This window comes from Phalaenopsis equestris, unplaced genomic scaffold (genome assembly GCF_001263595.1).
Source record: "Phalaenopsis equestris unplaced genomic scaffold, ASM126359v1 Scaffold000188, whole genome shotgun sequence".
NCBI classification, from domain to species: domain Eukaryota; kingdom Viridiplantae; phylum Streptophyta; class Magnoliopsida; order Asparagales; family Orchidaceae; genus Phalaenopsis; species Phalaenopsis equestris.
Genome location: NW_018164630.1, coordinates 230736 through 244346, shown reverse-complemented (window position 1 = coordinate 244346; position 13611 = coordinate 230736). Strand labels below are relative to the sequence as shown.

General features: G+C 36.9%; 2 protein-coding genes across 9 annotated transcripts in view; one reads left to right on the top strand and one right to left on the bottom strand.

The window, feature by feature from the left end:
• The window catches only part of LOC110022379, a 21610-nt gene extending 15087 nt beyond the window's left edge, over positions 1-6523 (top strand). For 3 of the 6 annotated variants that reach the window (XM_020721283.1, XM_020721281.1, XM_020721280.1), the window contains 2 exons: positions 406-475; positions 6084-6523. In XM_020721283.1, the coding sequence (XP_020576942.1) occupies positions 406-475; positions 6084-6232 (219 nt within the window). In that variant the 3' untranslated portion in view covers positions 6233-6523. The remainder of the gene's footprint in view (positions 1-405; positions 476-6083) is intronic. The other 3 variants (XM_020721278.1, XM_020721279.1, XM_020721282.1) reach the window with 2 other exon arrangements.
• Positions 6524-6529: 6 nt separating this feature from the next.
• On the bottom strand, positions 6530-11330 carry LOC110022378 (pentatricopeptide repeat-containing protein At5g15280). Of its 3 annotated transcripts, XM_020721276.1 has the most exons (3): positions 10742-10952; positions 7113-10659; positions 6631-6811 (listed from the first exon to the last, which is right to left on the bottom strand). In XM_020721276.1, the coding sequence occupies exons 1-2, from the start codon at positions 10871-10873 to the stop codon at positions 7489-7491; spliced, it is 3303 nt and encodes a 1100-aa protein (XP_020576935.1). In that variant the 5' UTR covers positions 10874-10952; the 3' UTR covers positions 6631-6811; positions 7113-7488. The 3 variants fall into 3 exon arrangements, with proteins under 3 accessions (XP_020576934.1, XP_020576935.1, XP_020576936.1); XM_020721275.1 differs by having other exon boundaries at positions 6530-6811; positions 7113-11330; XM_020721277.1 differs by lacking the exon at positions 6631-6811 and having other exon boundaries at positions 8336-8433; positions 8520-11330.
• Positions 11331-13611: the final 2281 nt, after the last annotated feature.

The window sequence follows — 13611 nt, the reverse complement described above, 5'->3', positions numbered from 1 at the left end:
ATCTATGTTAGGGGAATGAGCAACTCGTGGCTCCCTACGTTTTAATATAAATTAAAAGCACAAAAATAGGGAGGGAATAAGGATCCCCGTCTAAAAACAAAATAAAAAACCTAGGGATTCATTTATATACGTTACAACTCCGCACCAAAAAGATTATATATATATATATAAGCAAAAAGTCTGTTCTCACATGGATACATACGTCATTTATAATCCCACATTTAAGCGTCAAAGATTTGTATGATGTGGCCATTAAAAGCAGGCTTGTAGCAAATTGTAATTTAATGAGAAGCCGCCTCTCTTATTTGCTATTGCTCATCATGATTTTCTTTCTTTGATTTCAAGTGTCATTAAGCAAACATCAACGAATAACCGAGTTATTGAACTGTTCTCATTATTCTACAGGAGCTTGATGAGATTTTTTGCAAGAATAACTGGATATTGCCAAAATATTGCGTACTTCCTTCACATGACGGTAAACTCATTTATGCCATTTGTTTTTCTTAAATGCAATCTATAATTGTTGAATCCTAATTTATTTGTAAATCACACCCATGAAATAGAGTATAAATAAAAAGAGATAGAGAGGAGAGACAAAAATAGAGAGAATTAGCAACAATCAGTATGTCTTATTCACAAATTAATTTCTCTATTTATAGAAAAAGGGGTACAATGATGATATTGCATTTTTTCCCTTGCTTTAAAGGGATCCATAGTAGGTATTTTTGGTATTTTACATGCATAAATTTGTCATTCAGTTATTTTTTACTCCAAGGCTTGAAATTAACGAAGATGGGAACCGACGGTCGGACGTTGGACTTAAATTTTCTCTTATTCTATTTCTATCACAAGAACTTAATATCTAACTATTAATTGAATGAACCACTCAAGAACACAATTAAATTGACCAAATAAAAAGTTACCTTTTAGGTTGGTGATCTTGTCTTTTGTACTCTTTGATTTCTCTTCTATTCATCTTATTCAAAAGCTTAAAACTTAAAAAAAAATATATTAAAACATCATAATGAGTTATCTAAAGATAACCCAGGACCAATCCCCTTTCTAAAATAAAATAATCCAATGAAAAAAAAAAAAGCAATGTACGTGCTGATCTTGAATATTTCTATAAAAATTTTTATAATAATTTAATGTATGTGTCCATGACACTTACTTATTAGAATAATTTATATTTTGATAAGCATTAACTTTAATTATACTCTTCAATGTTTAACTATTAACTTAGTTTATTTCATACATTTAACCATCACATTAATTTTCGAAGCATCGTCAAAACATAGCATAACATACCCTTCACCGATATTCTTCTATCGGCACAACGATTCGTGATCTAATTTACACAATTATCTGAGATAAAAATAAGTCTACTTACCCCTGGTCGATATTCTCCCGTCGGCACAGTGGTTATCGATTTAAACATCACAATTGTTTGGGATGGTGGAATAACATCTACATGTGAGTACACTTGTGCCCCCTGTATGTACCATAAGGGAGTGAACTCTTCTTAGCACTCACACAAAAACATTCATACATACACAACTTCATTCTTCACATCATGCATTCTTATGATACATTTTATGAGATAGCCTATGTTTATATACCAATAAAATGCACATTTACTAAAACCCTAAAGGTCAAGTAATCATGCGATATATATGGCCGGTCATATAATAAGTTAACATGTACATCTCTATTAGAATATAAGGGTCATGAAATATTCTGATATCTTTCTAAAATAAATTATTATGCAACTATTAAGACGCAATACTTAACATACATATTTTATAATTAATAATACGAAGAATCATATTTGATTTAATTTTGTTGATATTTAACATAACAGTGAATAAGTGTAAGCAGGAATATATTTAAAAACATAAAATATTACTGTTATTTAAAAGCGTACTCACTCACCTTAACTTTTCAAATACCTCTTCAAAAGCTTATTCCTCCACCTTACCTCCTGACATTAATTAATATAACTCCAATTTAATACTTAAATATAATTTCAATTTTACCAAAGAAATCTAAATTAAACAAACTCTCTCTTACCTCAAAGACTAAGTTTGTTTCCTTGCACACTAGGCTCCTCTCCCTTACTAATCGATTTAATTCTACTTTTATTCTCCTGCCAATACTTTCTAACATTGAATTATAATTAAACACTTAATACATCTAATTATATATACTAATTCAAATTAATTTTGAAGAAAGCAACACATTTATCGATCGATTTTTAGATAAATCGACTTAGACTTGTAATTCGACAGATCAACTTTTGGACCTCCTTACTGTTTCGGGGGGACGACAAGTTGATTGACACTAAAATTTTTTCCAGGTTAGCCTTTATTCTCTTTGGGTTTAGAAGACAACTTAATAATTTACCTATGGATGCTATGAATATACACTCAAGAGGATTGAGCTTTATATTAAATTTTCTTAAAGTTTTGAAGGCCTCTTTTAGATTTTTCATATGTTACTTGGGCGTTTTACTTTTTACTAAGATATCATCCACATACACTTCAACATTTTTTTCCTTTCTGTGTAGTAAAAATTGCATCCATCATGTGTTTATAGGGAGCGTTAACATTTTTTAGTCCAAAAAAATATTACAATATAACAATGCACTCCATCACATGTGATGAATGCATTATTTTTCAGCATCGACTGAATGTATTTTGACTTGATGGTAGTTTAAGAAGGCATTGAAGAAGCCCATCATAGAATGATCGACTGTTGCATCCACCAGCGTGTCTATTCGCGACAAGAGGTAGCTGTTCTTCGGGCAAACAGTGTTCATATTGGTGAAGTCGACACACATTCTTCACCAACCGTTTGATTTCGGCACTATGTCAACATTTGAGACCTACGCTGGGTACTGGACTTCTCGGATGTAGCCGACCTCTAACAACTTTTGAACTTCCTCCAGGATTGGCTCTACTAGGGTGACAACTATTGTGCTCATCTTCTGCTTTATTGGTCGGGCCACTAGGTTGAGGTTTAGGTGGTGGCAGACTATGTCGATCGGTATTCCGAGCATCTCGTCAGCATATGAGACAAACATCTCAGTGGCCCCGGAGGGTGTCGATCAGTGCATCCCTCTGACCTACATCAAAAGCTTCAATTAATAGGAAAAACTTACCAGTGTGGCCTTCGGTCGCTGGGATCTTATGGGTAGTCTTGTTGGTCTCGTACATCCTTCTGACAAATCATCAAGCTCGAGGGGTTCCTGCAGGATCCTTCTGATCGCTCAGAGATTAAAGGTGCAAGCCGCAGATAGTGATCACCTCTCTATCTCTCAAGCACTTTACAGCTACGTGGTAGGTAGAAGTGACAACCTTGTAAGAATTGAACAGGGGACAATCGAAGATAACATTGACCGCTATGAAGTTTGTCATGTTAGTAAATTGTTTGTCTGTCTCTCCAGGTAACTGATAAAGCTATGGTTCCCAACGCCTCCTTTCTTTCGCTAGAAAAATTATAAAATGATCATGCCACAACTATCATTCGCTCGCTCTTGAGGCCCATCTAGTCGAACACCTACTTGAACATGATGTTGACGGAGCGTCCGGTATTGATGGATGTGCTATTGGTCTGGTAGTTACCAATAAGCGTGCTCATGACAATAGCAGTGTTATAGGGATTACTCTTAGGTTAGGCCTTCACTGGTGAAGACTATGAGATAATGTGAGCAACGTTTGTGCGTGAGGGTGGTCATGCTTATCTCTCTCGATCGAAGTCTCTTTAGATTAGCTCGACGGAATGGGCCTCCATCTCCTCCAAAGATGGTGGGAATTATGCTAGCGAAATGAATTTCGTGGGCTCAGACTGGTTCGTTCAATATTTTTTTAGGTGGAACCTTCCCCTAACGCTGGGTCGTTGCTCTTGTTGCCACAAATTCATTTAATTTTCCTGATTTTATTAACTCTTTGACTAAACATTGGAGGTGTTCGCGGTCCCCCGTATCGTGACCGTGGTTACGATGATAGGCACGATACTTCTTGGGGTTTCAAAGATAAACTTTGGTCTTGATTAACGACACTCTCTTAAAATAATATTTATTTTGATGACTTTTATTATATCGAGCATTGAAACTCTCAACTTAATTGGTTTGAGCGTTTCGTGGTTACGTAGTGGGCGCTCGATAGATCGAGTCGAGTGCTGGTCAGGATACAGGGCTTGACTACCTCAGTGATGTGTCTGTTGATTGTCATATTATCTTAGGGAGGTTGAGCATCTTCGTAACAAGGACGAGCAGTAGGTCGTGAATCGTGTCTCGATCTCCATCCTTCATCTTGGGTGGCGGCCTTTTTTTGCGGGTGACCAGAGGAGGATTCTACTCTAGAGGAGGCTGGTTGGAGTTATATCCTCGGCCGATATGTGATTGTTGATTAATTCCAACAAATCAACTAGTGTCTTTGGCCGCATTAGTTCTAGCGCGTATCGGAAGGTCTTTCCTCTAACCCTTAAGCTAGGGTGACATGGGCTGCCACGGGTTCCAGGTTTGACACTTACAACATTTTCTTCTAGAAACGAGTGATGAATGAGCACAAAATCTTGCTCTGTCCCTAATGGAACAGTAGAAGAGCATATGAGTTTTTCTGAGGCTATTGGGTGTTTGCTTTGAAGTCAGTGAATGATGTGATTGCTCTCGGCAATAATCTATTGAACTACCTAATGGTTGACTCACTCAACATGCTAAAGAAGAGATGACATTTCAGCGTGTCCGTAATCATTAGCAGACACATGTTCGACTTAAACCAGGCTATGGGCGACTGAATTTTTTCGCCCCTTGCAGGACTCCAGTGCTGGGATCTTGAATCGCTTTGGGGGTTCAACATCATATATTTGCCTTAAGAACGCATTCTCGGGTTGACGGGGTTCCTTTGTACCCTTGAATTGATTTCAACCCAACGCCATCGAAGTATTGGATGTTGCCTTCTTCTTCCCAAACTGGGAGAAATCTTATTTCGTTGGGCGTCCGACGTCTAGGGGATACTAATCTCTTCCTTAGGTTAGCGTGCCTCATATGGCATTCAATATCTGATCTTTCAACTCCTGGTTCTGCTGGCCACGAGAACTATATATCGTCAGTGTCTCTATTATGGGTTTTTTTTTCTATTACTACTCTTTTTTGTGACATGATCTACGCTCACTGCACCCTTTAAGATGTTGAGTCTTGATTTACCTGTGAATTGCACTTAATAAATAATGTAAATAAGGAGAGAGAAAAAAAAAGAGAGGGAGAATGAACATTAATATGTTCTTTCTTATTCATAAAATGATTTCACTATTTATGGAGCAGAGGGTAGAATGATGATATTGTATTTTTGCCCTTATTTTAAAAGGGTCCGTAATAGAGAATTTTTGGTATTTTACATGTATAGTTTTGTCGTCCAACTACTTGGCTTGACCGATTAGGTTCAGTTGACTTCGGGTCAACAAGATTAGCTCAGTCGCAGTATGTGTCGGCCAGCTGAAATAGCCTAGTTGTCAATCATTGATAACTGACGAGGACCTTCTGGGTTGTCCATGGGATGGTTGGAGATATTGTGGAACTAGATCTTCGGTTGGATCAACTCTATTGGGGGGTAGGCTATAGCATTGGGTCGATTTTCTTGTAGTGGTTGACTTGGATGCTTTTTTGTTCTTATTTCTGCAAATGGTTCATTCGCTAGTCTTCTTGTCTGCCTCGCGGCTCGACTAATTTTGGCTTTGCTAGCTTGGCTCGTATGCCTTTACTCGATCGGTCGAGTGTGTGTAATGATTATCTGGCAATGGGCCAACCGTCGCTATACTTTTTCCTTCCAGACCGTTGGATTTCTTTGACATAAACGCTGACATTTTTTTTAGGTACAATAATCCAGCTCATTACATTTTGTTGTAACGCGGGCCATATTTAGGCTTTTTTTTTTTTTTTCTTAGTAGAAGCATTAAAATAAAATCTACTTATACTAGTTCTGATCGTATTTTGATCCCCAGACTGAATCAAGCTGGAGGCTGCTTTACACAATTATTATCATAAAGCTATCTTAGCCATTTCTCTGAACTATAATAAAACACAGGAAAATTCCAAGCTGCTGTGGCGGTGCGAGGAATGGACTTCGAATGTGACTGCAAAGGTGAGTTGAAGAGCAGCCCTGACGAAGCTCGTGAATCAGCAGCAACCCATATGTTGAGCAAATTAAGGTGCATGGCAGTCCGACCTGATTGATCACTAAAGCTTTTAATGCATTATGTTTTGTGCATATTCATAAATTTACAACTGTCATATATTGAAGTCTTGAAATTTTAGATTTAGAGATTATGTTAAGTTTATAGACTAAATAGCAATTTCATATGCCAACTATATCTCAGTTTTACTCTTTTAGCGCAAATCAAGTGATTAGTCATCGCTGCAACTTGCCGTTAGCTATGTTGTAACAGCGCTATATTGTTTAGGTATTGTTGGTTATGATCAGAATTGAAAAAACTGGTTGACGACAAAATTCCTCGTGTTGAAAGACAATTTTTTGCTGTTGATTTACATAATTTAAAAAAAGAAAAAAAAAAATGAATCTTTTGATTTATACAGAATAATTAAAAAATTCTCTTCATCCTAGCAAAATTGTCGCCACGTTGACTTCTTCGGGCTTCCAAAAAAAACTCTAAGCTGTGACTCTGTTCATCTCTGCATCTTAGAAAACCTTATCATGTCAGCTGTTTCATCTGCTGCTGATGCTTCTGCAACAATATCAGCAGCAGGAGGGTTCAAAGGGCCGTCAGCAACTGCTGCTTCGGCTGAACAATGATGCTGAAATGACAGCATTAGAAATAATTTATTAAGGTTACATTTAGTGCTGCAAGGAGCTCATTAAACTTAAATTACATAAAAATCAATCATAAGAGTTAATATGATGCTCATAAACTAACTACAAGTGATATGAAACACTGAAAAATGCATCAAAGTTCATGAAGTTCAAATTCAAAAAATTTATGTACCTGGCATTATAGAGATTGAATAAGTTTTTATTAAGATTCAAAAAAGATAAAGGAAGTGGTTTTTTATATGAATAAAGATATCACTTTGATGAAAATAAAGAAGAAAGATAAACCTTTTTTGCTAAGATTAATGTGGCAAATATGCTTCCCACTGGTCTTCCTATCCAAGAACTTCTTTCTTCTATTCCCATATGTGTGCTAGAGCACAACATAGAGGCAACTTCTGTTATTCTTCCTTTTTAGCAGCCTTCTCCAATACTCTCCCTTCTCCTGCTTCGCCAGAACGCCCCCTTTCTCGAATATTTTGTCTTCTTTCTCTTTGCCATGAATGTCTGCTTTGGCATGGGATGCACTTGAGAGACCATCAGCGACATCTATACTTCTTAAGGTGCTTATAAGAGACCAATGAAACATTATATCCCTACGAACTTCATCTTGAAAAACACCACTGCGAGATTCCAAACTTCAAAACCTCTGGTCCAGAACTGTTTAAATGGCAGAAACACCTCTGCCCTTCCTTTTCTTCACTAGAAGGTCATCCCCGGACAGCAGACTGGACAGAAAACCCTTGTTGTTATTCTTCTTTAGTGCTGTACCACTTAAGGTGCTTATAAGAGACCAATGAGTCTCAAAAATAGGGGAATATCCTACTTTCTGCATTTCCTGCAGAACTTCTGAAGCCTTCTCCATATTGTTTTCAGCATAATAACTTCTTATTACACAATTATACATGCTGCAAGCTGGAACTAAACCAAATTGCCGCATTAAACTTAAAATTCTTCTAGCATCATCCGTTCTGCTACACTCAGTCAAGCTACATATTAGAGTATTACTGGAAGCCTCACTTGGCACAAGGCCCTTGTGAAGCATTTCCTCATAAAAACCAAGTGCATCGTCAAAAGCTTTGTGGCTACAGAACCCATGGATTACTGAAATGTAGCTGGTTTGACTTGGAAGGCTGCCCTTCTTCAACATTAAATTCAACAGATGAACTGCCTTCTCTAGGTTCCCTTGAACACTAAATTCTTTAATTATAAGGTCATAGTAGACATTTTCAGGGATCAATCCCTGTTCCTCCAGTCGGTCCAAAAGTATTAGTGCTTCAGAAAGCTGGCCAGAAGAAATGAGGCTGATGACTACGGAATTTTGAACACAAGAACCAATCTTTCTGCCATGGTTTACCATTATATTAGTCAGTTCTAGTGCTTTGTTAAGCTCCCCATGCCTGCAAAGATAACAAATTATGGTTCTAAAACTACGATTATTCGGTCTGATTCCATGGCCGATCATATCATAAAAGACTTCAATTGCTTTGGCAACAAATCCAAACTTATAGTATCCATAAATAAGGAAATTACAAGTGTCAGTATCTCCAAGCAAATGTTTCTGTTGCATTTTGTCTAACAAAGCATCAACAAGCAGATAATTTTTTGTCTGAAACAAAGAAAAAATCAGAATGTTTTGAAAAATGAATGACTTCGAGCCATCTTGAACAAATAGTTTTTGGAGATTGAATGTACCATTTAATAGTCTATGAGCACACAATTGGCGAACCAGGCAGCGATAACTAGAAATTGAAAGGCTAGCATGAGTTCTTAACATGATAGCCAGAATCTCAAGTGCCTTCTTCAGATCATTCTGTCTGCAAAACCCATGAACAAAGCCATTCAAAATTTTATCATCAGGAAACACTCTATTTGCTAGCATTTCTTGCAACTGAGAAGCTGCTTCCGTCAGCTTTCCCTTCATGCAAAGTTCATTCAACAATAAGCTATAAACAAAGTTAGTGTGACTTCCCCTTCTGCTCAGAACTTGTTGCTTCAAAAGTAGAGTTTCTTTAATTCTGCCTGAACTCACCAAAAAATGCATTAAGCATTGATATGAATTTTGGCATGCAGCAGTTTCTGTCAGATTTAAAAGGAATGAAGGATCCAAAACTGGAATCTTCTTAAAAACCTCCTCAAGAAACACAGTCCCAATGCTCAAAAGACCTCCAGAAGTGAGCTCTTTTAAAATTGCAGTGACAACTGATGGCAACAAATCACTATATTTCTCAGTCATACTATCGAAAAACATGAGCATTTCTTCTACCATTCCTGACTTGCATAGACAGCTCACAAGCCTATTGATGTCCTCGGAAGATGGTAAGTAGGCCAATCCCTCTAATAATTCCCAACATTTATGAATTTGTCTAACATTCTTCTCTTTTAAGAAACCCAAAATTGCAGCATTGTATGTAGCACTATCAACCAGTAACTCTCTTTTCAGCAACCTATCCAGAACTGACTTTGCACTAGTTGTCATGCCATTCTTGCTTAAATATTGTACAACCAGATTAAGTGTATCGCCGTCGAGCTTATCCCATAATTCTGGATCCTCATCAAGAAAACAGATAGCTTCTTTCAAATGAGAAGAGGATTTACACATGACCTTCAAAAACTGAGAGCAGGTAGGTGGAGAAAGATTATGCCCCCATTGAAGAACCTCATTTTTCACCACAAGTGCTCTATCTAGATTTCCTTGTTGGCATTCCTTGCACAATAAAGAATCAAGATCTGGAATCATTCCATCATCTAGAATCTTATCAAGAATCTTTTCATATTCAGAATTGTCAGTTTCTAAATAAAGCCCGTTGCCAAGGGAATCAAAGTATTCAGCTTTGGGAGTTCTAGCATCATTATCCCTCTTAATCTTCACTCCTAAGCAATCAATGCCAAGAATCTTAAAGGCCTTGGAAAGAGGATTCTCCCCCTGAGCTGAACCAGCACTGTAGCCAGAGTTTTCCATCCCAGTCACTAAGTTCTTTATCTCGATAAACTTTCTATACTTGCAATACCCAGCGAGTAAGATTTTCAAAGTCGATAGATCCGGGGAGATCTCTCTCTCAACCATCTCCTCAAAAATATCTTTTGCGGCATGACACATTCCCTCCTTCAAAACCCCACCAATGATTGCATTGTAAGCATGCAGATTCAATTTTATCCCATGAGAAAAACTTTCAGATAAGTAAACGAAAGCATCTCTCAGCTTTCTTTCTTTGCAGCTTTGAACAATCAGAATTCCAAAGGTACTATCATCTGGATGGAAGCCTAAATCCTTCAACTCTCGAGTAAAAAACCAAGCATAATTATCACCTAATTTTTTGCAGATAGATGAAACTACTTTGTTACCTACAGAAGAAGAAGGTATGTGTGCCCATTCTTTCATAAAGTTCAACGCATCTTCATAGTCCATTTTACAGCAGTATCCTCCAACAACTGCATCAAGTGTGGAAGGGCTTGCTGTAACACCGGCAGATCTTGCTTTTCTGAGGACTTTTACAGCGTCAAGTGTCTTCCCATCCTTGCATAGAGATCTAACAACAAAATTAAGCAACTTGTCTTCAGCACATAACCCAAATCCAGATTCTATCATGTCTATACAGACTCTTGTTGCCAATTCAGAATTGTTCTCTTCAACTAATAGATTCAGCAGAGCTTGATAGCATGAAGATGACAGTTCCAACCCTTGATTCCTTGCCTGATTATACAAATCAACAGCATTTTGCAACAGGAAATTCTCAGCATAACCTAGAATGATATTACTAAATATCTCGCTGGGATTGGAAAGGATGCCACGGGGATTCGAAGATAAAACCAAAGACTCAGCGTCCGCAAACATCTGAGATCGGATAAGCATTGAAATCAGTATTTCATACGTAGTAGGCAGATGATGAAAGTTCTTGCTTTGTCTGGGAGCCCACCTGAACAACACCCATAGAAATTCCACTATAAAAATCGAATCCTTGCCTGGTTCGAAACATTTTAACAGCTCCAGGACATCTCCAGGACTCAACGTGGAAACACGCCAGAAACGACGGGTGATCTCCGGGCATAGGTTTCCATATTGCTTCAGGATTTGGGGTAAAGAAGAATAATCATCCAACCGGGCATCCGCTTTCTTCTTCGAAACGAGGAAGCATCTGGAAATAACAGCTCTCCCAATACCTAAGCCTCTTCCCGATGGAAACTCCGCCTGGCCAGCGGAGAATCGTCGTCTATTCAGGAAAATATAAGGCTTGCACGTTGCGATTCCGGACCCCGAGAAGGTGATTGGCGACACTGACGGACGTAGAATGCGAGAAGAAGTGACCGGGAGCAGCTCCAATGCAGCGCGGAACGATTCAAAATTAAGATCAACAATGGCGACGGGAGTTTTTATAGAAGGAAATAGCTTCTTCTGCATTTCATATACAGCTGCAGGAGAAGCTCTGCTGTAGATGAGTACCAACAGTCTACCTTACTAATGTGCACTGGAAATGTGGGAATCAAGTAAGGAGAAGCAGAAAAATTTAGGGATGGTAAAAATTGGTACTATTTTAATACTATATGTATATATATATATATATAGACTGCTAGAAAGCCGAGTTAAGGCATCCATCTAACCTTTGGTAGATCGAACTTTAGAAAAGACTCCAGTTCCTCGCCATTACTAGTTGTCCCATGGATGCTCCGGAAGCTCCTCATAGGGGGTCCAGAATTTATAATAGAATATAAGCTTATAATCATCCCAAAGGATCCACTCGTCGGGAATGAGTTGTCTATTTGATTACAGTGATTCACCAGCTACCCAATAGTCTATTTGTGTTTGGTTGACATGAGTCCCTCATTATTAGATTGAGGTTGATAGCCAAACTAGATCATCTGATCGGTAAAGCTTTGTCGACCTAGTTAATTATGCCGACCCAAAGTTAATCAAGCTCAGTTGATTGAATCAGCCTCACCGAGCTAAAGTCATACTAGCATAGTCAATCGAGTCAGAAGGTAACCAAACAATATGCTCATATGTTTAAAATATATAGAATATCTCGTACAATCTTCTTGAAAGTAGGGACATAAATTTAATATTACTACATTGTATGCTCTCTCCTATAAACAAAGATATCATTGTATGAGAATAGACTAATAGACAAACTACTTTACTTATGTATTTCACTTTTTAAAATTTAAATCAGTGATATTTTGATGTGATATGACAGTTTGGGTTGTATAAATGTAAAAAAAAAAAAAATTGTTGTTAAATATCTAAATATATATGAATTAGGTGGTATCTATGTAAAGGCCCCTATAAGAATATATATATATATATATATATATGAAAGTTTTAAATAATATAAATATAAAAAAGTTAAATTTCGGCATACGCCCTCTTATTTTTCACTTTTTAAAAATTAAAATATTGATATTTTAATATGATATGAAAGATTTAATAAGATAAATATAAAAAGTAAATTTTAAATGTTAGATATTGTTCATCTGAAGTATGGTTTCCCGAATTTCGAGGAGATCAAATGAACCACATGAAGAGCGCCGCAAATGACTGAGCAATTTAGTAATACTTTAGTCGACCGAATTCTGGGTCGATCGAGTGTTAATTCGACCTAATCAAAGAGCGTCATGCACCAATAAAGTTAACATTCTAACTAACACAAATGATATTTGCAAGTACAACAGTCGTCTAACAATGACTTTTCTTGTATATATTTATCTACTGAAGGTAGGCAGCCCGTCAGATTACGGTAATGTGTCATTTGCTTGATGAAATAATCCTTCCAGAAGACAATACGACTTCACAATAGATTCCTAAAAAAAAAAAAGACGACCAAAGATAGTTCAATCGATCGAATGTCTTTTTGGCAGAACGAAAGTATACCATATGACCAAGTTAAGCAATTATACATACGAAATGGTGCCCATGCTAGTTACAAATGTGGAACAACGCCAGCGGCGGTTGCAATATCAAAATATGTCTAATTCGGTTATAGATATATACAATGTATGAACTCATAAATAATTTTAGCATTCTCATTAAATAAAGAACAATTATATAATTTACTAGACCACTTCCTATGACCTATAAATAAAATGATCATTTCTATTTTAAAGACTATTGGATCTATTCTAAGAGAATCAATGTTTTTTTTGTTTAATTTTTCTCGTCTCTTCTATTTCCTCTTATCCGACTAACACTCTATTCCTTTGGCGCGACCTAAAAGATACTTTGAGATTCAACATATATATTAATAAAATGTTTTTGGGCGGCATGTATGTAAATGAATCTTTATTCATTTAAATTTACGAAAAATTACATAAATAGCACTCAATACTTGTGGATTTACCTTTCTCACATCTAAAGTTTCATTTTTATACAATAATGAGTATTATTCTTTATATAATATTTGTAAATATGAGTATGATATATATATATATATATATATATATATATATTATAGTATGACAATAATTATTTAATAAATATTAATAACTTATTTAATGAAAATTAACAAAATAAAACAAAATTAAAATCATAAACACTTGTCTTCCCCTCTGCTGCTCGGAAAAAATTTGCGTACATAAGACGTACGCAGCGATACATGCGTCCTCCAACGGGCTATTGACAAATCAACACAGTCGGTCCCACCGCATTCATTCAGACGCGACTCGTCGACCCGGCCCGCTCGATTATAACCGAGTTATAACTGAGAGGTACAGGATTTATAACCGAGAGGGCCATTACCGCGGTACCGCTCGGATAACAGGCTTGTAACCTTCCAGTAACCTCAAAACGAATGAA